Source organism: Gallinula chloropus, assembly GCF_964237585.1.
Source record: "Gallinula chloropus genome assembly, chromosome: Z".
Lineage (NCBI taxonomy): Eukaryota > Metazoa > Chordata > Aves > Gruiformes > Rallidae > Gallinula > Gallinula chloropus.
In genome coordinates, this window is record NC_140089.1 from 20,117,675 (window position 1) to 20,143,433 (window position 25,759).

General features: G+C 42.1%; 1 protein-coding gene across 2 annotated transcripts in view; it reads right to left on the minus strand.

Annotated features, from left to right (window-relative positions):
* Positions 1 to 470: 470 nt before the first annotated feature.
* SEMA6A (semaphorin 6A) overlaps positions 471 to 25,759 on the minus strand; it is a gene marked incomplete at both ends in the record, with an annotated part of 61,696 nt that continues 36,407 nt past the window's right edge. For both annotated transcript variants that reach the window (XM_084278033.1, XM_084278032.1), the window contains 2 exons: positions 471 to 1,660; positions 23,926 to 24,090. In XM_084278033.1, coding sequence (XP_084134159.1) covers positions 471 to 1,660; positions 23,926 to 24,090 — 1,355 coding nt within the window. The remainder of the gene's footprint in view (positions 1,661 to 23,925; positions 24,091 to 25,759) is intronic.

A 25,759-nucleotide genomic window follows, 5' to 3' on the forward strand; every position in this document is an offset into this window, starting at 1 on the left:
CTGCACGTAGTAAACTTCTGCCATAGTTAAGTCAGAGTTAGCTTTATCAATTTTTTTTTCTTTTTTTGTGTTTTATAATTTGTTTGTTTTTGTAATTATTTGTTTTTCTTTTCAGAGCACTCTTTCCCAGTTCAGGAATGCACTGTGCAGTTTGGGGTGGGGGTGAAATGTCACAGTCATCTTTCACCTGTGTGCTTTTGGCTCAATGTTTCTGATGGAGGGTTAGTCTTTTGAGCAAAGAACTGGCGGGTTGTGGGGGTGAGTCCTGCAATTGCAAACCTTCAACCATGGGTCATATGGCTCGGGTTTAAAAAAATATTCCACTTTTCCCAGAGAGCAGAAATCCAACATATCTTCAGCTTGCAACAACCATCTTCTCAGAGGAGCGAGCGGTAACAGTTGCAGAACACTGGCTTTCAAGGGAAACCTCTGCTAAACTGCCGTCCCTTCCCCCTCCCCCCCCACTCTGATTATGTACACGCGTCGTTGGGCTTCATGGATGTGGAGAGCGGAGCAAAGGAAGGTTTGGGAGGTACGTCTGGCTTTAGCGAGGGTGTGCGTTTCAACCCTGACCTCGTCAGTGAGTTGTAGGCAGTGAGACTCGGCTGTCGAGATACAGTCACAGCCTGTGCCTGAGCAGCGTGGACTTGTATGGAGTCCACTCGCTGCGGTGCTGGCGGCGGGTTGTCACCCCGGCCAAAGCTCTGATTGCGGGAGAGATGGGATGAGTTAGAGGAGTTAGTGTTGTTTCTTTTGAGGGTTGACGTCTGGTGACTTCTCGTGAGCGAGTTTGTAGGGTAGCTTCTCTTGTAGTCCACGTTGTAAGCAGAAGAGTGCATCTCCAGCCGCTTGCTCAGGCCACTCTGCGACAGTGAGGTGCTCGGGTGCCCCAGGGAAGCTTCCCGCTGCGGTACTTTTGGTGGCATGCTGTCGAGATTTTCCACCAGGTTAACCCCGTGGCTGGGGCTTTTGCTGCTGAGATGGTCCTTGATAGTTTTGTACTCAAGGGTGGCATTCTGGTCCTCCACAGACATCTGAGCCCCATCACTCATTTTTGGCTGGTCAACATACTCATGCTGGTAGCCTTGCTGGGCTATGGGCAGGACCACAACACTGGGAATGTGGCTAGGAGAAGCTCTGAGTGGCAGGTCGGTCGGGATAACGGGCGAGGCCATCGGGGGGATATCTTTTGTGCAGGCATTGATGAGGTTCTGGTTTCTCTCCCATTCCCTACTGCCACGGCTGGGTTTTCTCTTCTGTTGCAGGGTTGGGGTGGACTCAGGGGTTGGCAGGGCGGCCAGGTCCAGATGGTGCTGGTCAGCTTTGATTAGCATCTTGGCAGTGCTGCCTGGGGTAGCCAGCTTGCCATTGTGCATCAGAGGCGTGAGGATAGCTTCAGGCTTTGGCTCCTTGGACTGAGCATCCCCAAAGAGGCCACTGAGCTTGGTAACGCTGCTCATGGAGCCACGGCGGGAGTGGGTCAGCTCCTTCTCTTTCCTCTGCACAACAGCCACGTCTCTGCGGCGATGGTCACAGATGCAGTACACTATGATTCCCGAAAAGACAGCCCCCATGACAAAAGCAAGAATAACTGCAATGGCCAAGAGGGTGACGGGCACCAGCTGATCATGACCCTTCAGGTAACTCTCACGAATCACTCCTGCAATAAACAGCAGACAGTGGTTAAACAAACTAAGGGTGGGGAAAAGCTACTTATCATTAACTACTTTGAACACAGGCACGCTCTGGGAGCTTTTGTTTTGCAAGGTGATTTTTGATCAGCTTGCCCAAATTTGGAGACATACTGTACCTGCCAGCTACATCTCACGTGCAGCCTTGGGCTTTCAGTACACCATTCAGATCTGGAATTGAAGACTATGAAGTTCAGGAGGGGAGAGAGAATTTACTTGCAGGGCAAGTGCAATCAGTTTGAAATCCTGGCCCTGGGCAACTCACGCTGACTCCAGCAGGTCAGAGCTATTATTTCTCCTCTGACATACAGCTAACTCCCAGCCCCCACTCCCCCCCAGTCTGATCTCTCCTCAGCTAATACCATTTTATTTTTACTATGGTAAATAATTCACATTGAAAAACCTTTAAAAGGAGGAGAGGAGAGTGAATTTCTGCACATACCGGAGAATCGCATCCCACATTGTTTAAGGCTTCTTTCTCTGCTTGTCATTCTGTTATCTTTATCATGTGTTCTAAAAGTCAGTGTCACATGCCTGAGCTTCAGGAGGATGCTTAAATAACCATGAAAGATAGTGCACCGTGTTGAAATCTATTGGGCCTGCTGGATGACTTGTCCTTGCTATTTTAATTTTAAAAGCTCTCCCTTGTTCTGAACACATGAATAGGTTGACCTCTGGGCTGAAGCCTACGCTTTTTCATCTGAAAGCCGTGACTCTGAGGGCCTCATCTTGTGGTCCTGCACCGTGGTCAGAGATCATTGTCAAATCTTAGGTGGCCCTCCAAGTGCCTGCTGTCAGAGAAGGCATCTTTGGCAGAGTGTGCTTCCTCCATCTGAAGTCCCTAATACAGCATTAATCAATACGCTGAATTTCTGAAGAAAGTAGTTTTTTTCTGATATAGTTGGGCACCAAGCCAGCAACATTAACGAAACACAAGCACAAAGCCTCTAGTTTGGTTTTCTGTTTTTGTTCTAAGTGCTTAACAAGGAGCAGCCACAGCCTGACAAGGAGCTGAAAGAACATCTCTCCCACCTCCTTCTCCAGAGAGGGTCCAAGTGGCAGGACATTAAGGTCTCCGCATGCTCTAGGGAAAGGCAATCCTTGTCCTTATTGCAGGGGAGACAGCAAGACAGAAAATGTACCTCCAAGGCTCTCCTGAGACTTCACAAAGATAGAATACTTTCATCTCATAAATCAGCTCCTAGAATAATGTATTTTCACATTTTTGGCAAAGAAGGTATCTACAGCCCAGAATTAAAACCAAATGCAAAATACTCCTCAGCAGCTATGTTAAAAGAGCATTGAAAAGCTAGCACTATCTCACGGAAACCCTTGATAAGTATTCTGGCTAGTATTGCTTCTGCAGCATACATTCTTTTCTGTCCCTATTTAGTTTCAGTGTTTAGGGAGACAAGGGATATTTGCTTACATGATAGGAATTTTATATTTAAAAGCAAAACTGCTCTTGAAATCGTAAATCTCTGTGCATGACATCACAGCTGGTTGCCACAGAAATTATTGTGCTGTGACAAACAGAAGATTATGATTTCATGAGAAAAATAAATAGCAAGACTGGATGATAGCTTAAGAAAATAAGAAACTATCTTCATATAAATGTCTTTTTACAGTAAAAAAAAGTAAGTGGAGGAAAGTAAATTTCAGAAAACAATATATAATTAGAAACAATCTTTGAATTAAGTGTTTCTAAGAGAACCTTCTTTTAAAGCCCAGCAGCTACTTAAGAGGCAGATTTTTCTATTCTTTGTCATCAGCACTTAACAAGCAGTGGTAGAACCTAGTCCTGTAATTTAAATCTACATATAAAATTGCCATATATAGACCAGAAGCACAGTCTAGTGGTTACGGCACAGTCAACAGTAACTACATTTCACTGAAAAGGTGTTGGTCTTTGGTGGACTTTACACCTGCTGGTATTTACATGCTTGAGTCTGCAACATTTTAAGACCAAATATATTTACACTTCTGAAACTGTCTGTGCTCATTACCTGGAGAATAAGAGATTCTTAAATGGGTGGGAAGGATGGCCAGGGAAGTGTTAAGTCTTATCCAGAAATGTATTGCTGGCCACGAAGTTAAGGAAAGCTTCAACTTAAAAAGCCTGATTTCAGGGATTCCTTCAATGCACAAGCTTCTCAGAGATATGCTCCTTTGAACACTTAAGTCCAACTTTTTTTTTGCATGAAAAATCCCTGCTCAGTGCCTACATAAGTGTGTAAGCACCTACGGTCAAAGCCAATCACCATGGGTTCATGAAGGGAAAGTCATGCCTTACTAACTTACTATCTTTTTCTGTATAGACTGGGGAAAAAGAGGCTAGAGTGCAGCCCAGCAGAAAGGGATCTGGAGGTTTTGGTAGATGGCAAGCTCAATATGAGTCAAAAATGTGCCCTGGTGGCCAGAAGGGCCAGCCATATGAAAATACTGGAATGTGTCCAAAGGAGACCAACAAACATGGTGAAAAGGCTACAGGACACGACTGACGAGGAGCAGCTGAAGACACTTGGTTTGTTCAGCTTAGGGAAGAGCAGACTTCACTGGTATTGAAACTTCCTCATAATGGGGAGTGGAGAGGGAAGTGCTGATCTCTCTTAGGTGTCCAGTGGCAGGATGTGAGGGGATGGCTTAAAGTTTGAGTCCCTGCCTGAACATTTCTCCTGGTAGTTCTCCACCCTCTGCCTCCTGCTTTAGGCTAAATCCACTCTACGAATGATAGCCTTATATATTCATCACTGCATACAAAAGCAAGATGAAATCTTCAGTTTTACATTACCAACGGATAATGAATCATTGCAACTCAAGTTACAAAATCACCATACAGTCCAGACCAAATGACCATGGGTGTTCCAGAAAGGCATAGCTGAAATGATGTTGCTCATGCTGCAGGTGTTGTATCAGATGAAATTTATGAGTGTCTTAAAACAGCCTGATTGCAGCTAGTTCCTCTTTAGCTGAAACCTTCCTGATGTTTATTATGTTTTCTGTAGTAGAGTTAAAGGATATTTAGCATTAGAGTCTTTTCTCCAGGCAGGTGCATCTTCTCTGGACACAATGCCAGGTTAATGATATGATTTATTTTTTATCATGGATCACATTCATGTGTCTTTAGTTATGCAAGCAATCCTGACAACTCTAACTTAAGTAAGATTGGCAAGCTCTGACCCTGCATTAATATTATGGAATAGATACAATTAAGTAATGAAAAATATGAGGCACGTTCAGCATCCTACTGCCATGAACACGGAAGGGGGAGTCTAATAAGAAACAGGCTGATAATTGCAGTCGTCAATCAACATCTCAAGCCCCTAGCATCCTTGTAACTGCCTTCACAGGCTGGGAATAATGAATGAATGAATGAATAAACTGGGATGAATGAATAAGCAAGCGTGTGATCCCAATGATGTTCCCAAAATGAGCTAGTTTGAAAGCAAACAGATAGGACAGCATTTGTGCCACTTCACACGCTGTATTGCGGGCACTTTTTCCTAACCTGCAGTTCTTAGGGAACAACACGATCACTAAGGCTCAGTCCAGCACTCATTATTAAAGAATTAAAATGAATGGAGAAAGTAATCAGAAAAATGTAGGGCCTACATTATTGAAAGTCAAATAAAGTATTCAGACTCCCTGCTTTGAGGCTATCCCTCCTATTGAGAAGTATTATAGCTATGTATTACCTGACATCCTTCTAAGACATTACATACTGGAAAACTGACTGGACTGGCTGCATAAAATTCTGTGGAAGCAGACTATAAAATATGATTGATGTAACTATTGCTCTATTATTTTTATCTTATATTTAACAATAAGCAATTATTCCAAATCAAAATACTCTACTTTTGAAACATTATGTCTTCTACTTTTCTGTTTGTAGTATGTTCTTTCCAAATGTGGAAATACATTGCTTATTTCATTTTATGTTGTCTGAACTGCTTATCTGCACTCTTGGCTGTTTGCTGTAGTACGTGGATATGCATCACCATGGACAATAAACCAGCTATTCTTTGCAAAGGAAAATTGTTGACAGAATTACCTGTATTAACATCATACTTGAGAGAGGTCTGGTTGTAAAAAATAGCAGTAAAACTGAAAAAGTTTCCAGATCTTAGATGAGTTTAGATATTTGTACCTTTGAGGATCAGATCTTACATGTTGTTAACGCTACAAACATGCTGACAGTTACTTATCTCTCTGAAGTCTTCAAGACAAACTTTGTCCCTTGCAAATCACATCTGGGCTTACAATGTCAGGGTCTTCCCACATGTGATGTGCTATTATTTCTGGCTACTAAAAGAGCCAGGCTAGTCACTTGATATCCTACACTTTTCATGGTCTTTCTCATTCCTGTAGACAATCCTTCCTCCTCCACTAAGTTTCTGTAATTTCATCCCATGTCCTTTTGTCTGCATCTCCTAATATCACCATTCATCTTATCCACCAGTATGGTTCTGTCACAGTTTGGAACACTCAAAATCACCTCTTCTTACTCATCTAATGAGAGGGAAGACCTGATATGGTATTGTATTATTATGCTATACCTAATTCATTCTTTATTCTAGCAGAACTTATAGGTAATATACACAATGTTGGCTGGCTAGGTGGCAAGAGGACATCAAGAAAAATGTTTCCAAAGCTTCAAAGTGTTTCAATTCTTAAATGAGCTAGTGCTTCAATAAATCACATCAGTATTGATCTAGCTTGTTCACTAAAGGTAGTTAGGGAAAAAGCAAGAAGATGTTAAAATTTATGTCAATGATACATATACTTTTTCTAAAGTTCTGGAAAAGGTGAGAAGCAGACTTGTTGAATGTCTCTGGGTGAAAATAAGAGAGAAAAGATCATAGGTGATAGAACGATATAGATCTACTTCATACTAGATCATTGTAAGCAGGAAAGAGATGAAGCTTCTTCTTTTCACAGATTAACAAAAGTATTCAAGAGTATTGTCCCTCTATATCAGCTAAAAAGCAAGATGTGCACAGTGCTGAAAGTATTATTGCATGAAAATACTGATGAAGCTATTCTGGGCATGTCCCGCTCCTTCTAATTCTAACATGAAAGAACTTCCGAGGACAGAAATGTAATTAAGATGAAGTAATCACAAAGGAATAAAGTTCATCATTCTAAAGAATACATGGCATAATCATAAGTGAATAATAATGATGAATATCAGTACAACAAACTTCAATAAAGGAGGACAGATAAGGAAAGACCTGGAGACTGAAGCATTTACTCTTTCCTGTTTCATTCTTCAGGAAAAATACCCATTCTGATCTGTGATCAGAAATGTAACAAAGCCAGGGAATAAGTGCCCACCAGAACAGAGAAAAGAGGTAAAAAATTTAGATAATGCAGATGTTTTCAAGTTGCCTAAAGGAATTTGTCCCCAACTGCTTAAGGAGCTAACCAAAGGAATTTCTAGACACTGTGTAGGATCCTGGAGAATGCTGGGGGAAGATTGAGCATCAAGAGCTCTGTAAAAGGACAAGCATATTACCTGTGTTTGAGATAATCCAAAGGGAAGGCATAATGATCAACCGACCTGCCAGGTGAATTTTTAGAATGGGAATGATTCTAGAACAAGTTATTAAAGATTTTATGACCATCTAAAGGATGATCAAGTAATTTTTTATAAAACAAAACAAAATAAAACACCCCAACCAACCAAAAAATGCACCAGACAAAGCAAATTTGTCACAAATAAATTAAATTAAACCAAACAAACTTCTTTTTTGTTCATACTTCTTATGGGGAAACATTAAGTATGATACCCTTTGACTTCTGTAAAGTCTTTGACTTATTTTCTCAGAAGTATATGTAAGTGAGCTAAAACCTGCTGAAAAGCTGCAGTAGAAAAGTATTGACCTGGAAAGAGATTTGAAGTAAGATGCCTGTCTCAGGAGAACAGCAATTCACAGGCATCTGCAGAAAGGCGTTCTCAGCTCCAGAGGCCCAGCAAAAGAGCTGTGTCCTTTTAGTGTGCACTGTACAAAAGGAAACATCCATGATAAAGCCTGAATTTCTTTGTCTCATCTGTGATCAGACACAATCACAAAGAAGAGCCTCACAGTAACATTCCTCTAAGTCTAGGTTCTGGTATATGCTTCTCATCATGCACAAATGGAAATTCCAGCTTATAGTCCTCACAACTGCTCAAAGAATAAAAACAAACAACAAACTACTCCCCAGTTTGAATAGCCTAATGCAAGGCTGTTTCAGCACTACAGTAGTGCGGATGCTTCTTTCATGAACAAGCTGAATCAATGAGAATAACAAGAGGAGGACAGAGAGCAATACCTGCAAATTCCTGCCTGTCAACAACCTTGTCACAAAAAATAATGCCATTCAGTTCAAGCAGTATGGACACAAAGACACGTCTGTCCCAGAAATGATGTATGGCCATGAGAGGCGTGTTCTGGACCACATGCCATGTGCACCAAGAAGGCTCTGTGATCACCCCTGCAGGGAGCTGCCATTGTGTCCATTTTCCCAAAGTTGTCTGCAACAGATGGTAAACTAATAGCCCAAAATGGTGGTGCACATAGGAACAAAACAGAGAGGTTGGAAATGAGGAATGATGTTTTTGACAGGAAAGGGGCAGGGGGAGGTGGGGAATAACTATCAAGGAATAAGGTAATATTTATGTCTAGACCTCACATTAACAGGAGTCAGGGACTGTGTCATTGGTGTCTTAAAATGCACCTCTCTAGCTAAATGGGAATGAGCCCACTTCCACCTCCAACACCTACAAAATCACCTGGGACTTCCCACAGAACAAGTCATCGTTCCAGAAAGACAAAATTATTTCTTTATTGTTGTTATTTCAGGGCAAAACCTCACAGTTAGTTAGCTTCATTCTTCAGTGCAAGATTCTCTCTCGGTATGTTTCCCTATGGTTAGACTTGCGAGAAAGACTGGTATAGACTCATTTGAGAGGAGGTTTTTATGGACTTCAGAATACCTTTTTTAAGTACCACTGAAGAGGTTTTCAACATGTGTCTCCAGGTGTTAGAACTGTGTTTACAGGCAGTCTCATGCTGCTAAAAGACTATTTCAGCCTGGAAATTCCCGGCAGGTATTAACAAGCTTTCTTCCTCCTTTTTAACCAGCAATAGGAGTAAAAAAAACAAATTAAAGAAAAAAAATTCAGATTATTTTAGACTGGACAACCCTACTTAAAGTGACAGCAAATTCAGGAATGATCACTCTACTGTGCATTTCTGAGATCTTCTCTCATTATTTTTCTTTCAAGGTTTGGCATAAACTAACCACGTTATAATACCAATGGTTTGATGTTTGCTACTTTATTGGAACTGCTTTGCTGAAAACAGTAAGTAAGCTTTTTCCTTCATCTTCCTTCTGGCTGCAAGGACTTGTTCTGCTGACTCAGTGCAATTCTACTCAGTACTCATTCTTCTGGATTCTTGGTGTAACCAGATAGATAAAAAACAGCTCAAACATTCATAGCTAGAGCTGCTGGCAAATGCTGTGTTTTGTTTTTCCTTCCTTCCTACGCGGTAAAGCTGTATTGTTGATTTGTAAAGGTCTGCAACTGTAAGTTTTGCATAAGCATGCTGAGAAGTGCAATCCTTCTCCCCGCCAGATTCTGCCCCATGGTTCTCAAAGCCAGTTGCCCAAGCTAGTTTGCTAGCTTTGTTTGCTGGGTATCTCCCAGTCTGTGACACCCAGGAAACAAAAAAAAGGATGCATTCCCTTGGAAAGAAGAAGAAGTCTGATGAAGAAAAAAAACTTCAGTTACAAGAGGCCTGAGGATCATTAGAAGTATGAGGAGAAATTGTACTTCAAAACTATGAAAAGAAAATCAATATATAACGTGCCTGAAGTAACATGTAACAAAGCCTTGAAAAGGATCTAAACAATCAGATCAGCCATAGTGGACTCCATCAGCCATTTTTGGCCTATAATCAGACCTATTTCAGAAGCAATCCCTCCAGGATAGGTTCATCTATCGATCTCCAAGGGTGGTTTTATTTCTCCTTTCAAATGGTCCAAATTATATCACTTCTCTCCACTTTTGATGAATGACTGTTGACATGACTCTCTACAGAAAAAGATGGTTGTAAGTTACTAAAAGGCAGGAAATCAACAGGTGGCCGCCTTCTCAATGGGAAGATAAAGAATTTTAATTCTTGTATTATTTTTAAGCTAGATATATTTAGCAAATATATCTATATTAGATATATTTAGCAAATATATCACCCTGTCCATAAGAGATAATCTGTGATTCTTGAAGTAACCGTTTCAGACTGGATTTCAATTATCTGCTTTTAGTTCAATTATGAGTCTGCAGTTCAATTTTCCCACATGCCACAGTGGCCCCACAAAACCTACACCATGGTCACAATTGTGAATTTTGAGAAACCAGAAACAAGCAGCTCTTTTTTTGAAAAAGGGATTGTCATAGAAAGAAATTACAAAATCAGAAATAGCAAGTTAATGCTTAGACAACTCCCACCCCCACTGAAATGAAGGCGAAGTAGACCCAAAAGTGATTGGAACAGCAAGCTTCTAGTGCTTCTTTAACTGTGCTACTTCTCAGCAGTATCTCTATAAATAAACCAGTTCATTAAGTCCGCAGGTATGGGAGAAGGTTTGAGATACACAACCTCTTGGATCTGTACTGTAACAGATTAAAGTCATCACAGTCCTGAAGCCAGCCCAATTTTATTTGTCTCAGCAGCTAGGCTCAAGGCCAGCTCCGGCACTAGGCAGTGCTTGTCAAACTTTCACCCACTGGCAGGTGGGATGCAGTGATCACTCTGAACTTTCCCATCTCAGTACTTTCCTTCACCTCTCACCCTTTCTCAGTGAGCAGTGATAATTTTAGATGCCTCCGTGTGATAGGGATGAAGCAGACGTAGCTGGTCCTTTAAAAAAAAGTAAAGCTCAGGCATTCACAGTAGTTAAGACAAGATGTATAAAACCCAAATGTCAAGGAAAATTAATTCTTTTGTAGCTTGTCTCGGCAGAGACAAACTTTATGCTGCTTTGCATCTTAAAACACAAGTTTCCTTTAAAGTCTGCTGTATTTCCTCTAATGACGTAAAAAGCTCAGTGCACATTCTGGGACCTTTCTACTATGCCTGAGATGAGCTTAAACATATCCAGCTGCTCTTTATTAGTTTACTTCAGGGGATCTTTCACAGCTGGGTTAAACCAGATTTACATATGTTTGGCTGAATATGCATGATTTCAGGGCTCCAGAGAAGTAGTTGTAGCCTGCAAAGTGAATCTCTCATCTTCACAGTTCCCATTTCACTGCATGGAGCTCCTCTGATGGTGCAGAACAAATGCCTTTTTTTTTTTTGTTTTTTTTTTTCCCCGCCCCCCTCCTTTTTTTGTCTTTCTTTTCTCCCTGCTGTGGGCATTATGTATTCTGGGCAGCCCAGTGCCTTTCTGGAAGCAGTTTTTATGAACAGTGTCAAGGAAAGAGGAGCTGTCACTGAGAATTTCTGTGTCTTTTCCTCTCCTTTTTTACAGCCTGTTTTGAACTATGGCCTTTCTGCACAACAGGGAAAAGTGAGGTTTGCTCAATGTCAACGTAAGCCACTCTGCTTAGCAAGCTGAAGCTCAAGGCAGCCTCATGGAAGAATTTGGGTTAAATTTCAAACACTGCGTATAACTAAAAAGCAAAAAATGTTTCCTCATCAGCTTCAATCTTCTTTACACAAAAATGGAAATTCTAGTTTTGAGCTACTAGAGTGACGAAACACACTATAGCTCAACTAACAAAGGAGACGTCTATTAAACACTGACATCTAAATAATAAGGCTGTACCATATATATCCTACTCCATCAGCTCACTGGAAATGATTATTAAATTGTTGTATGACTATGTGACCAAGCCAACAATGTTTACTCATGCACACAGACTGTATTTCTTACGGATAATCCTTCTGCCCTTAGCTGGGTTGCTAGTGCATGTTAGGAACATGGCTGGACCCCATGTCACGCCTGTTCTTACACAGAAGGAGGATGAAACCTCTTCTGTCATTAAAACACCAGCATTGTATCTTTTGTGACAGAAAGCCAACACCGGGGATTAACTCTTCATTTCCCCTACACTCATGAACGCTGAAGGTGTAGCCAAAAGACCCGGGCTTAAGAACTAAAACATGTCCCCCTCCAGTGATCAGTAAAAGACAAGGCTGCTTCTTCCATAAATATTTGCAGGGCTGGTGCTGTAGGCAAAACATAGCTTATACACATCTGATGTTAGGTTTATAATTTCCTTCTGTATTTTAGTCCCCTAGCCTCATCTGCCTTTGAAAACAGTAAGTGACTGAGGAATTGTGCTGAGCTTGAACACAACAGTCAGCAAGACTAAGTTTACTGCTAGTTCTTTTTCTGTATCTTGCAATATAAATATCAGAAGCCTTCTTTCTGCTCAGTTATATTCACTTGAATCGACAGTATCTCCAGTAAAGCAAGCAGGGTTACTCCGTCCAGCCATATCCTGAGGTAGAAGACAGCATTTCCCTAGTGGACTTCTAGTCCTGTGGCCGCTATCATCTCTCTCTCTCACTTCATTTTCTGTCTCCAGTGGTGGCTTACATCCATGCGTTCTCCTTCCTGTAAAAATTTCTAATTCTCTGCATTTTAAAAATATTTTATTTTCCTTAGCCTTGCAGGCTTTCCAGGTTTTCAGCTAGGATACAGTTCATTTTCACCAGAAGCAGGGAGGGGACATGGCCAGGACAGGTGACCCGAACTATCCAAAGGTGTATTCCATACCATATGACATCATGTTTATCCAAAAAGGGGGGTAGTTGGGGAGGGATGGCAGCTCTGGGGTGGCCTGTCTGTGGGCCTGTCTGTGGGGTCATCAGGTAGAGAAAACTGCATTGTGTTTCACCTGCTTTATATATTCTAAGTCCCGCTGTTGCTATTTCCCTCTTCCCATGCTGTCCCAGTAATCTGTCCTTATCCCAACCCCCATGTTTTACCTTTGTCCCCCCATTCTCCTTCCCATCCTGCCACAGGATGGAGGGGGTGAATGAAGGGCCACATGGGGCTCAGTTGCAGCTGGGGCCAAACCACTACACAGGCACTGACTGTATGTTTACCCTTTGGTGCCGTAACTTCACCGATGTTTCCTGTCTGTGCATTTTTTAATGTGCTCAGTGATGACTCTGTTCAGTCTGAGATGAGGTGAACCTGTAGCTTCATCACAGAGAACATATGTTAGCCAGCAGGTACCCAACCCAGCTCCAAGAGAGCTGCCCTGGGGCCAGCAGCAACCCAGCCACAGTAATATGCGCAAACCAGTGTCTTCTCTGATTTACTTTCAGAGTCCATCCAGACACCCTCTTGACCGTCCAACAGCAGGCCGTGCAGATGTACCTGTATATCTGCCTTATTACACATCTCATGGGCAGCAGTGTTTCTGTAAAACAACAACTCGCCCATCTTTCCATCTGGTTCTGGTACTGATCAAACCTCCATTTTCTGGGTTTACTGTAGTGTTTGTTCAGTTTCTGCTCATGCTCTTACTTCAAGCCAGTACTCTGCATTGCTGCAGGTGAACCAGGCAGCTTGCACAGCTAATCAACATGAAGGTAGGTGCAACAAGGAACATGACTCGTTTTTTCATATAGACTAGTTCTCGAGTTATGTTCACCAATTTACAGAACTAAAAATTTCCATGTGAGAGGTTAAGGCCTCTTTTTTCTCCTAGCACTGGGACCCTAACAAATGTTATCACAACCTCTTTTCTCTCAGTAATATACATTTATAAGCTTTTCTCCTTTCTAAAAGAAGTGCAGGTGAGACCAAACCTTTCATAGAAGCACAGCTGATGTTATCAAGTTGTCTTGCCATGAGCAAGTAGAAACTGTATTGTCTTCCCAATTCTTGAAGGTGGGTATATCAAAGCACCCACTGATTTGGTATTAGTAATTAAGTTCAATGAGACAGAGCTTGCACGCTGAGATATACAAATCCCCCCGGGTACAGAAAATTAATTGGTCTTACCGGATGAGTGCCTTGAGGCAGTGCCTGTAGCTTGGTCATATTTAGCGAAAAAGCATATAAAGTGCTGCAGGACTGTAAGACCTCCTTAAGACACTGAATAGAGACTAGTGTTTGGTAGAGATAAAGCCAAATGCTATCTAAAAAAAAAAAAAAAAAGAGCAGTGCTCTTTACGTTCTTTATTATGAGCTGCGATCGCCCAAACCTCTGGGCAGGCTCTGTGGTGAATGGAAGAGGTTCAGCCGGGAGAGCGGGCAGAAGAAGGGACAGAGGGCACTCCTGCTCTGTGCCCTCCTTTGAGCGGCTCTGATTGGGACTCATTCAGCAATGAATACACACGGAGAATTGTTGAACTGTTTGATGGGAACTATAAGCTGGTGGTAGGAATTAAATTTCTCCAGTGCTGACCACAGGCTCAAAGAAATGACCACTGGCCTTTTGCGCACCACGTGACAAGATGACTTCTGTTGGCTTCTTTAAAAGACAAGTGGTACTCTGTGTTTACCCAGCATTATGACTTCTGCCTCACTCACCCTGCTTGCTTCCAAACAGGAATTCAGTACAGTTTTCTGATTTAAGGAATAAGGAAGCACTTGGAAAAGATGTGCTTCTCAAATAACTTTTGGATTTATTTTAATGAAGGCTTCAGCTCAGGAGGTGTTTTCTGTGCATGCTTAAATACCCTGTCTGTGCTGGTACTGTTTGTGTTTAGTAATTGCAGATCTTTCAGTCTCTCCCAAAAAACCCCCCCTCTGTTTTCTTTCTACAAGAATATGATAGTGAATAACAGTAGCTTTGTAGGGCTTTAAAAAATGTGCCTGCTTCCCCCCCCCCTCCCTTTTTTTAACAGCTGTTCTTTTATTTTCTATCACAATTGTGGGTAAGATAGGATGGAGCATGAACAAGATGGCATATTATTGACAGCATGCAGCTGGTGTTATTTTCCAATTAAAAAAGTCCTTGTTGGGCATATGAAAGAGCTGTCTAGTTTATGCCCAGTTGTGACAGCTATCAAGCTGCACCTTCATCTGAGATTTTTATTTCCAGAAGATAGCAGTCTTTGGTTGCTGGTGGGAGAACTACAGTTTAATATCCAGGGCTAACCTACTTTGGTAGATGTAGGAGGCTGCAACTGGTCTGGAGGCTATCCACTGGGACTCACTATTTCAGAGTATTACAGGTATTCTTCCCACCCAATACAAAGTTGGTGATGAATGTGCTGTTAGCCATTTCCAAATGTTTGCTGTACTGTACAGCTGTGCCAGAAATGCCTCTAAATGCTTCCTGAGCAACTTCTCGTAAACTGCCCTAAGCTCTTCTAATGTCAGTGGAGCTGTTAAAATCTACTTCAGCAGGGACTCTGACTTATTCTGATCTGCTGGGGCAGGGAGAGCTGTCAGACTATCAGCTGGTGGTTAAAGTGCTTATCAGTCACAGCACCAATGTGGAATGTACACAGAGTTCTCTGTGTATTTAGTTGCCTAACTGTGACAAGTCTCTTCTGGGTATGATGTACTGAGATTTTGTTTAAAAAGTTACAGCTTGGCCAATGAAGCTCCTTTTTCCCTCACGGGGGTGTCAGGATGCAAATTTTTGATAAAATGATAATTCTGCACTATCTGCTTCAAACCTTCTCAATAAAATGCCCTTGAGACTTTTTTTTGTAACATAAGAATAACAACATATTTTTCCCTATCCTTTCTCAGCTACTGGCACAGAAAATCTTAGAACACATGATTAAAATCTATCAAAAGTCATAGCAACAGTAATCGGATACCAGAGGCTACAGTGTCTCACTAAATGACTGTTAAAGAGCTCAAAGTAACACTTGCCTAACAACCTGACTAAATTAATGATATTAATAGAAACCACTACTTCCCAAACACAATGACATTTGTTACCTGTATTTAATGTTCAATAAAATTAACATGACAGAATCCAAATTATGCCCTGTCCAGGTTTTTTTCTTTTTTTTTTTTTATTTTTTATTAACTGCATGCTGTTAATCAGTAAGCAGCAGCCAAGCCTGGTATAAAAATAAGGCTCACTTTTTTTACAGACTGAAAGAAAACTAAGCAAGAAAGGAAGACACACAGTCAGGATCCTTCTTACATGCTGAAAGGGATGTTGATACTATTCACTAAGAGGTTATCTATACAAGAAGCATGTAGGTGTTGTTTTGTACAGAGGCCTGTAATTAAACAGTTCACAGTCCGCAGATTGTATTAAAAGTGCTCTGAACCAGGACTGTCAGTGTTTAGGTCCATGTAAAATTACTACAGGACGTCTTACTTATTAATTAATGCAATTTTGAATCTAGAGACATCCTATATGAGAAAGACAAACCATCTGAACATCTCTACCAGTGTACTGACATTTTAATTGTACACTGGCATTAACACCAAAGGTGCTGCTAGAGTTTTTCAGCTACTTGATTTTCTGCTCTTAAATCCCTTCAAATTTCAAAGCCGTTTCATAAATCTACCGTTTAAATGGCCAGGTTGCCCTCCTGATTCAGTGTCTTCATATGGCACAACATCTCCCTGTGCTCAATATAACCCCCACAAAAATGACGCTTGGTGTTACTTAACATCCTGTCCACCGATTAAGCTTTGCTATTTCCAGCTGGAGCAGTGGCCCGGGGTGGGGGGTGTGTGGGGGGGCAGCATACCCTACAGCGAATTCCCAGCTCTTGATAAATATGTCAGTGCTACAAGGGTCAAACAAGAGCACGAGGCAGTCTGTGTTGCTCTACCAGGCTGTCCTCACCGGGTGACTGTGGATGAATGCAGCTGGGGATCTAGTCCATCACACAATAGCTCTAATGCCCTGAACCCTACGCAGCTGCCTTGACAAATTAGACATGGCCCCTTTTATTGAAAAAGCAGATCAAGGTCCTGGGGCAATGACAGTTTTTCCCTGTTTTAGTAAGACAGGCTTCTACTGCTCATTGCAGCCTGGAAATGGATAGCCTGACTTTAAATCCATGCAGGAGGACAAATTACAGGTCAAGGATACCTGCTGTTTCCTTCAGCAACATTTGACATTTGATGATCTCTATTTTAAACTTCATCCTTCTTTTAAATGTAGGATCCAGTAATTTGGTGACATTTAGAAACAAAACCTCTGTTGATTGTTTTTATGACCAAGAAATGCACATCAACACAACCTCTTCTATTAGCAGTGGTGTCGTTTGGCTACTAAATAGCAAATGGGTCTTGGTTCTGATCTTATTACTCACATTTCTACTTTTGCTGGTTAAACCTAAAATCTGTACTGTTAGCAAAATGTAGAAAAATTTTGATTTCTGAAAATTTAAGTGCTGAAGTACAGACATTTCTTTAGGTGTGGCTCAGGTAGTTGGTGTGTGCTGGAATATACCCCCTCCTTCATTTTGTTTTCCTTGTTCTTGCCTATCTTTTGCAGTGAAAACTGTTCCTCTCCTTACACTTTCAGAAGTTTACTATAGAAGGTTACTGTTGTCTCCTTTCTTGTCTCTTTGCCCTTGTTCTCATAGAAACTTTCACAAACATAATGAAAACAAGTTTGAAGAAAGTCTGTTGTCAGAAACGTTCTTCCAGCATTCTTCTTTCATCAATTTTATATACCATTTCTATTTTATTAATTAGCATCTAGTTTTCTACTGCCACTGTTTGAATTTGAGGCTGCAATCTGAGATGATTAGCTGTCTCGAGCCCTGTGAGCAGACAGCTCATACATGCAAGACAGAACAGAGGAAGGATCAGTGTCATTCCTCTGAGCAAATCTGTTGTGTTCCCTTAATCCTGACTGCACAGTCTTCTGGTGCAATACCTGTGACTCCAGTGTGGTCAGGTTGTCAATCTTCTGACATCTTTGCTAATTATTAGCCTGGCCTGGTTTTACAGGGATGTGGCCATTGAAACCTCTGCTGAGAAATTTGGTCCCATTTAACTGCTAACCATGGCTTTCTGGTATTCATGTATTTCTGGTATCTCATACAGGTCTGAAACGGTGCTCCACAGCAGGTATGCTGTGATTAGTCTCCAAGATACTCAGTTCCTGGACAAGTTGCTTATTAGAGCCATTCTAGACAAATGCAGTGTTGGTTGGTTGTTTGCTTTAGAAAGGAAGTTTTTTTGTTTGGTGGGGTTTTTTTTTTTAGTATCTCACCCAAGCAGCTGGAATATGTGACAAATGTAAATCCCCCTTGCACACCAAAACAGGGATGTTTACAGTATGCTGATGCTAATTTACCTAAGAGCATTTTAGGAAAAAAAAAAAGAAAACATTTTAAAAATCTATAGGTTGTTGTTACTCACCCAAACAAACTCTGTTTAAATCCTAAAGGAAAAAGTAAGTAGCTTTTAATCTAGATGTGGACTTATAAAAGTTTAAATGTTCTAAGTTCCACTTCATCTTATCTTGTGCAGATTTGTGAGGCACTACATCCCGAGTAACCACACCTCTCACTTCAAATCTCAGCCAAGCGCTACAGAGCCACAGACAGACTCAGGCCAAACTCCCTACCCCTCTTCTCACAGCACTCTTCTACTAGACTGTGGGCAAAACACTTAAGGAGTGGGGTATGCAAAGGGTCTGCTCCAATTAGATCTGCATTGTTTCCTCAGCACTTGAAGCTGTTATCGAGTGGCAAAGTACTTGCAATGTGCTTTATGTTTGTGCCTACTACAGTTAGAGACACGGAAAGGAATAGCAGTGTTTGTGTGACTTCCTCTCAAGCACACTGAGTTTATAGCCCTTCCCAAGCCCCACCCAGGCAGGACTGACCACGAGCGCAACTCCTTCTCCCATTAGCCTCATGTGCTTTTTTAGGATCAGTCGCCAGGATGATGCTGAGGATCAAATATAGAGCATTTTCTTCATCTTGAAAAATCCAAACTCTTTCCTCAGACTCACAAACTCCGATTCAAATGGTAAGTTTTGGCAAATTTTGTGCCACATTAAATACCCTTTTGAATTATTACAAAATGCCAGCACGGTAATGACTTCTCTCTACTGCCTTTGATTAACCTCCCCACCCCCAAAAAAACCCGCACAAAACCCCACTTTGAATCTCTTAGATCCTCAAAAATATTAGCATGTAACTGCATTTCTGTGTGAAAACATAGTCTGCAAATGTACTTCCTGGTGCAAAACTCATTCCTGCCATGATGCACACCAGTTGTTCAGCTCACACAAAAAGAATCCATAGCTTTGCTTTGCCACAAATTGTTTCTTATCTCATTTCATGTCTACTTGTAAAGTATTTTGTTAAATCATCACTTTACATTCTTTAGCATAACTGCGCCTGAAGTTTCATATAATTCTTTCTCACTGAAGCAGAATCTGTGTGAACACTCACAGACTCTCCAGAGACAAGCATTGTCAGCACTTGGCAAATCTCTGAAACAGCGACAATCACAGCAAAATTTAGTAACGCTGCCACTTGTGTATGGTATGAAGTATCTTCAGGAGCCAGGTTTTGAAATGAACAGCCTTTGGGCTCCCCAGTAGCACAGCCCTCTCCAAACAGAGGAGTTGACTATTGTTAATGATGCTTAGTTCTGTATCAGAGGAGGGGCTGCAGGTCTTAATATATATTCTACAGTTTGTAAAATAATAGGTCCTACCAGATATCATATCTACAGGAGCATTCTTGACATCCAAATATACTAGCGACTCTTAAGTCTGGAAACTGTGTCCATCACATCCTACTTCTAATCACTTTTTTACCATTGTTTCATGGATATCGATGAAAGGTTTGTTAAGCAAAGGAGATACCTCCTCATGTTCTTCACTTAATGAGAGCAGAGACAAATAACATGAACAATAAGCTGGCTAACAGCAGTGCTACACTTTGTCATTCAGTGCCCAGCTTAGCCACATCCAACTTGAGAATGCTGCAGAGAAGAAGCTGTAGCAGGACCACGGAGCTGTAAGCTGCATTTGCAACCAATTTATCAAATCTGTGATTAAAAAGGCAGGCTCCAGGCATTTTAGAAAACTGAGCAGTTGGCTGCATTTGTGCTAATGAACCCAGGACTTGAAAAGCATGAGGCATTTCTGAAGGGAGGCAAGAAGGACAGGAGGCAGCAGAGTTGGGCAGCAGGGTAATGAGGGGCAAGGCCAGCTACTCCTGAAGAAAATTGCTTTGTTTTCTTCACATATGCCTCTCTATGAGTGGTATGTGTCTACTCCCCTCTTCGTTAGTAGGACAACTACAGAGACACATGGTGCTACTGCACTACTGGGATGTAGAGGGTAAAGCCTTGGAGCTTCACAACTACGGAGGGAGGGGAACCAAGTACAATGGCAGCAGGGGGAAAGGTTAGATGGTGAGGTTAGGGAAACTGTTTTGACAAAGGTGAGAAACACATAATTAAATTAACACCAAAACACAGCAAGAAAGGAAACAAAACATAAACATACTCTAGAACATGTTTTTTTTCTTTTTCTTTCTTTTTTCCTCTCCTAGGGAGGAGACGGAGGAGGAGAAGAAAGAGGGGTGCAGTTTTTCCAATCAGAGCTGATTTTTTTTTTTAATTTGTTCTGCAACAGGAAGGGCAAATTCCTTAATGGCCAAAATGAAAATGCCAGTGGGATGGCAACGCATAGTTCCCACTCTATGGGTTGCACTACACATTTTCATCTTGGCAAGAAATGTGATGTAGCTCAGAAACAACAATCCCAGAGTATATTTAGCTACTAAAGCTGTGGCACACAAATGTCACATTCCCATGAGTCAACCCTTTTAAAGAACCCCCTCTTCACGCCCCCACAGATATTCCCCAAGATGCCTGCACTGAATTAAAAGTGAAGCATATGGATGGATGTGACATCATCAAAGCACCCGTGTTACAGAAAAGAAAGCAGCAAGTGGATTCTGTACACTTAGTACAATCAGTAAGAAGTCATTTGTGAGCACAGGAAAAGAAAGAAAACACTGTCCAAAGCACTAGACAGAACCAACGAAAAACACCACAAAGCACCTTGCAAAACAAAGAGAAAATGTTAAAAAAAAAGAATAGTTTTTTCTCCATGAATGTATGAAAGGAAAAGAAATCACAGAAAAGTGAAAACAAAATCTCGATAAAAGGATAGTAAGCGTAACATTTTCTGATTTAATTTTGTGTAAGAACTCTTTCCTTTGCCCTTTTAAAACAGAAAATCAATAGTAACTTTGGAGCCAACCGACTCTGACAGGGCAAGGCAAGGAGTAACAGCACACAAGTAGATGGTAATGGCAAACAACCATGCGGTCACCTCTGCCGCCATTGTTTTGATTGCATGTAGACTGCTTCCAGCTTTGTCAATATTCATAATTAGGCACCAAAGAATGTATGATATTTAAATGACCCTGTCAAGTGCTAATAGGGCTCTTTGGTAACCATCACTCCCTAGGGAGGGAACTATTGAATGTAAGCCACCTCATCAGTCAGTGAATTGAAGCGAAAATTATTAGAATCCAACAGCTATACATTTATTAATATTTTCACTGCATGCTCTTCTAGAAGCTGCTACTGGCATACAAGATGCTTTTAAGAGCTAGCTTTCCATCTATTAAGCCTTTCTTCACAAAAGATTTGTGAAGTAGGGAGCCACACATAACAAACAGTGCCATTAGAATGCATGCATGTCTCTGCATTCCTCTGGCTACATAAAGAGCCACATCTTCTCCTGTTGGTGCGTTCTGACTGCTCCCCTGTCTGACACCAGCAGAAGAGCTAGGTTCAAGGATCTCTTTCTTCGATCCCCTCCTCTCACAGTGGAAGAGTCAAAGATACCACTTATTTTCAGAAGCGGGAACACTGGATTTTCTAAGAAATGTCCTCTCACTTCCAGCGTTTTAAACACCAGGTGCTACTAGCAGACTGGACAGAAAAAGGAACGCAGCCTTATTTTTCGGCTGTCAGCATTATCACTGATTTATTGCTGAGAGAAAAGGGAAGTGCTAGGTAAATCACATGCAGGCTTATGTGCTTTTCCTCCTCTACATATGTGATACCCAGAAATCACTTCTCCTGAATTGCTCTTCTACAGCTGAAGAGCAAGGGCTGAGGAATTAAAAAAATTAGGTCAGTATCTCAAACTGAGTTTAAGCAGGAATTAAGAATCTGAACTTTCATCTTCAGCACCCTAAGTTACAGTTTTGATTTTTGAGTATTGTAACTGTCTGAAATTCTTCCTCTGTGGAGTCTGAGCAGCCCATGGGTCTGCAGAGTGCAGAAGAGCTCTGTGCTCAACTCACATGTGAGCCGGACAAGGTTCTAGAAATTAACTTTTTCACTTTGGATTTGCAGTTATTCTCCTAGAATGTCTACAGGATCAAGCTCTGGAAAAAAAAATTGTTTGAACAGGGTCCACTTCCAAAACCCAGTGGAAGGAAGAAGAGCAAATGGCAGTTTTCCCCTTTTTTTTATAGGGAAAGCTCACTGCTGGGAGGTGGGATACGAGTTTGTATCCTCTGCCTGAGGGAACTCAAATCTTGATATTCCATTTCCTGCCACCAAGCCTAAAAGCCAAGGCTACTAGATTAATGTTTGCCATGGCATCTCAGGAAATTTTACTGCATCTCCTGCCTAATTTGACCTGCCTCCTCAGCTGGAAAAGAGCTTTGGGCTTCACATCTTCTGGGCCAGCGAGGTGACTGCCCTTGCCTTCATGGCCAGGAACCATGAAGGCTCTTTGGGGTCAATCCTGGGGCGTTCAGTGGGAAATCCAAGATATCCCAGTACTGTGGGAGGCATTGTGTCTGGGGCTGTCGTGTATAACTGGTGCTGAGTTCATAACCTGAGTCCAGACCGCTGCCAGCTGCACATGCAGCTCTGCTGAAGGCTGTTCTGCAGTGTTAACATGCTCACTACTCCCTGCTGAAAGTCTCCACAGCCAGTGCAGAGGATTCAAGATTCAGATGGAGGGGATGGAGTATGATTTAGTAACCTACTAGTTTGAGCAGACAATGCAAAGCAGCAGGTCTGGCGTGCCAGTAGCTTCTTCAGGAACAGCTGATGCTTTTGTCTAATGAGTTTTTCATGTAAAATGCATGAACAATAGAGACTGAAATCCACATTTCAATTAATATTTTAAGTGTTTTATATCAAGTATTCATAGCAGAAAGGACTGAAGCTCATGTGTGTTCTTGCCCCTGGTGAGTTTCCTAACCACTCAGCAAGTGAGTTTTGCTTATACCCATCCTCCTTCTGGCCCACTGAGTCCTTAATTAGTCCATACAGAGTGAAACATCTTCAACAGAGAAGAGATTGGAAGAAGCGATCTAAGAACACCCTGGAGAAGAATAACAAGGATTCAGACCTCTCTAGGCAGTGGAACTATTTGAACCTAAGTACCCTATTTACAAAAGAACCATTTTAACCTCTTTGAGCCACAGATTAAAAGGGGCTGGGAGAACTATGGAGGGTCAAGATGGAATGAGGGAGCACTGCCATACTGACAGTGGAGAAAATTTTCTTCTCTAAGCATACTCAAGTGGCAAATGTTGGTAATTCTCTGCTGAATTCTCCTTATGTATACCAAAGCAGGACTAGAGGCCAAGTGTCCTTCAGCATAGGGCTGAAGACTGTGAAATGACACCAAAAATCCTAACCTTTTCATGCTGTAAAACTGCAACATGGAATCTCTCTCTGCCAGCAATCATCTCTGTATCTTTTAAAATACACAAATGGCCACCTTGGCCCTGACTCTCAAAGGTATCTGATGCTCACTGAAAACAGCAGGACTCAGGCCCAGTGGCTCAGACTAGTGTCAGTTTTGCTTTAATTGTTAAACTGAAGCAGACCTGCAGTACTTCTGTCTGTCATTGAGAGACAGAAATAACCTGAAATTAGCTGAGATCTGCTGTATTACCCTGGGAATTCAGACAGAAAGGCAATATAGAAGTGCACCCCCAAGAACAATGGGAAGCCTTGGATTCTCCTCTGCCAGACAATGGGGGAGATCAAGTTTAAAGAGAGATAAATCCCCACTGCTTCCCTCCTTCCCGTACACATGCACAACACACACTGCAAAGGCATACACTTCTGTTTGTTTTGTGTGGTTTCCTCAGGCAGTGAATTATCTAGGACTGAGTCTGAGATTGGCTGTTTAGTTTCAGGCTTTACGATAAGCTTTTAATTATAGCACAGGAGTTTTATTACATGTTACTCCGAGCCAGCTGGAAGCAGTTACACTTTAGTCCTCCCCCTCCTCCCTCCTCACCACAGGACGTCATTTCCAAGGCCTTACCCTTCTTGTCTTGATGATTATGGGATGAAACTGCCACATATGGATCTGTATTTTCAGATGAACCAAGCGGATCCTTCCAATCCAGCATGCGTCCCCTAGCATCATAACCCTGTCGAGTGCGAGAGTCGGAAGTGGTGGTGCTTGGGACTAGGGAACTGGAGTGTCCTGTTTACATTATAAATACAGGTAGGGAAGACAAGTCTCATTAGTCACTTAACACACCACCTCACTGCACTCAGGCACGCACGCATTGCTTTTCTTCTGTGACAGGCGAACTTCTTGTCTTAGGCCGAGCAATGTTTCAAAAGTCCTTCAAAGCATCGCCCTAAGGAAACAGGGGATCTGAACCCTCCAGATCAGTCAGGCGGAGGTCTTAAGAGGTGCACGCATGCCTCAGGCTGCTGCTGCGCTCACTGTTGTGTGGTTTTTACTCAACAGAGTTAAATGCATGTGGAAGAGGGTGAGCAAACTTCATCTGAGTCAAGCATCCCTTGGCTGGATTCAGTACACATGCCTGAATGACACTGAAGTGTCAGCCCACGCTGTCTGGTACTGGCTTAGTTAAAAAACAATTTTAAAAACAATTTTATAATGGAACAACTTCTAATACTGCCAAAACTGAAGGGGAATGCTGGAGGAGCTACAAAACAGCGATGTCAGTGGCTCTCTGCCCCATGCTCCTGGGGGAACAAAGGGCTGCCCAGCATGCTAGCACCGCAGCATCACCCCTGTGAGCCTGTCAGATGCTTACACCTGTTTGCACCATTGCCTTTGGTCCTGTCTCAGCTGGTGGTCCGAAATGGCTCTGAGATAAGCATGAAATCAAACATCGTTTCTGCTCAGAATGACAGTGAAGACAACACCTTGCTACCTGGATTTGCACAAGAATCCTTGTCTCCAGCAGCTGCTGCCACAGCCTTCTCTGTGGACAGAGGTTTTGCATACCTCTAGCTCCATTACAACTGCTCTACACATTGTTACTGCTATCCTGAATAAGGCTGACGAGCTCCTCATCGCTCACATACACCCCCACAAAAAGCATATTCATAGGACATAAACCCTGGTAGCACCGCACCACTTTAACACTGGTTTGGCTAGGTCACAGACATATTTGTAGATTCCTATGTCCTTTCCAGCTACATCATCAGAAGTACATCAACACCCCAAATACTTGGAGCACGTGGAGTCTACAGTCTCTGAAAGACAGCTCTAACCTGCACTTCCCAGTGGCACAGGCTGGTCTGTCACTGCTGTGGATGGGGCACTGAAGCTGCATCCACACCACTTAAAAATGCCAACATGTCTGAATATTCCCTTTTGGCACATGCACCAAAATGAGTTATTTTCAGCAGGATTCAAGCAGCCCTGGGCCTCGTTAATTTGATGTGGAGTAACTGTATTCCCCTTTAACTCCATTCCTGAAAGAGCCCATCTAAAGAGGGGATTTTGAAACATGCTCAGGCAAACTAACAGAATCGGATTATTCACAGGCAGAATAGCAGGTAACGCTTTCTCTTCAGATACCGCCAGACAGACTTGACAGCACCCCTCCTTTCTCCTGCCTCCTTTTTAATAACCCCGCAAATTAATTTTCCTTAGATGTGAGTCTTCCTTGGAGAAGAGTCCAATCACCAGGCTACAGACTGCCCTAGCAGGGACCCTCTCCCTGCTCCTTCCCTTGATGTTGTTTCACTGCTCAGAAAAATAATTTGAGACTCACTGGGGCAGAGACAGAGCAACACAAGGAGACCAAATTTAGAACCTTACAGAGAAGGAAGGCACAGAGCTGGGCAGGTAGATACTGTGCTTCTGTATGTTATTTTAAACAGGCACT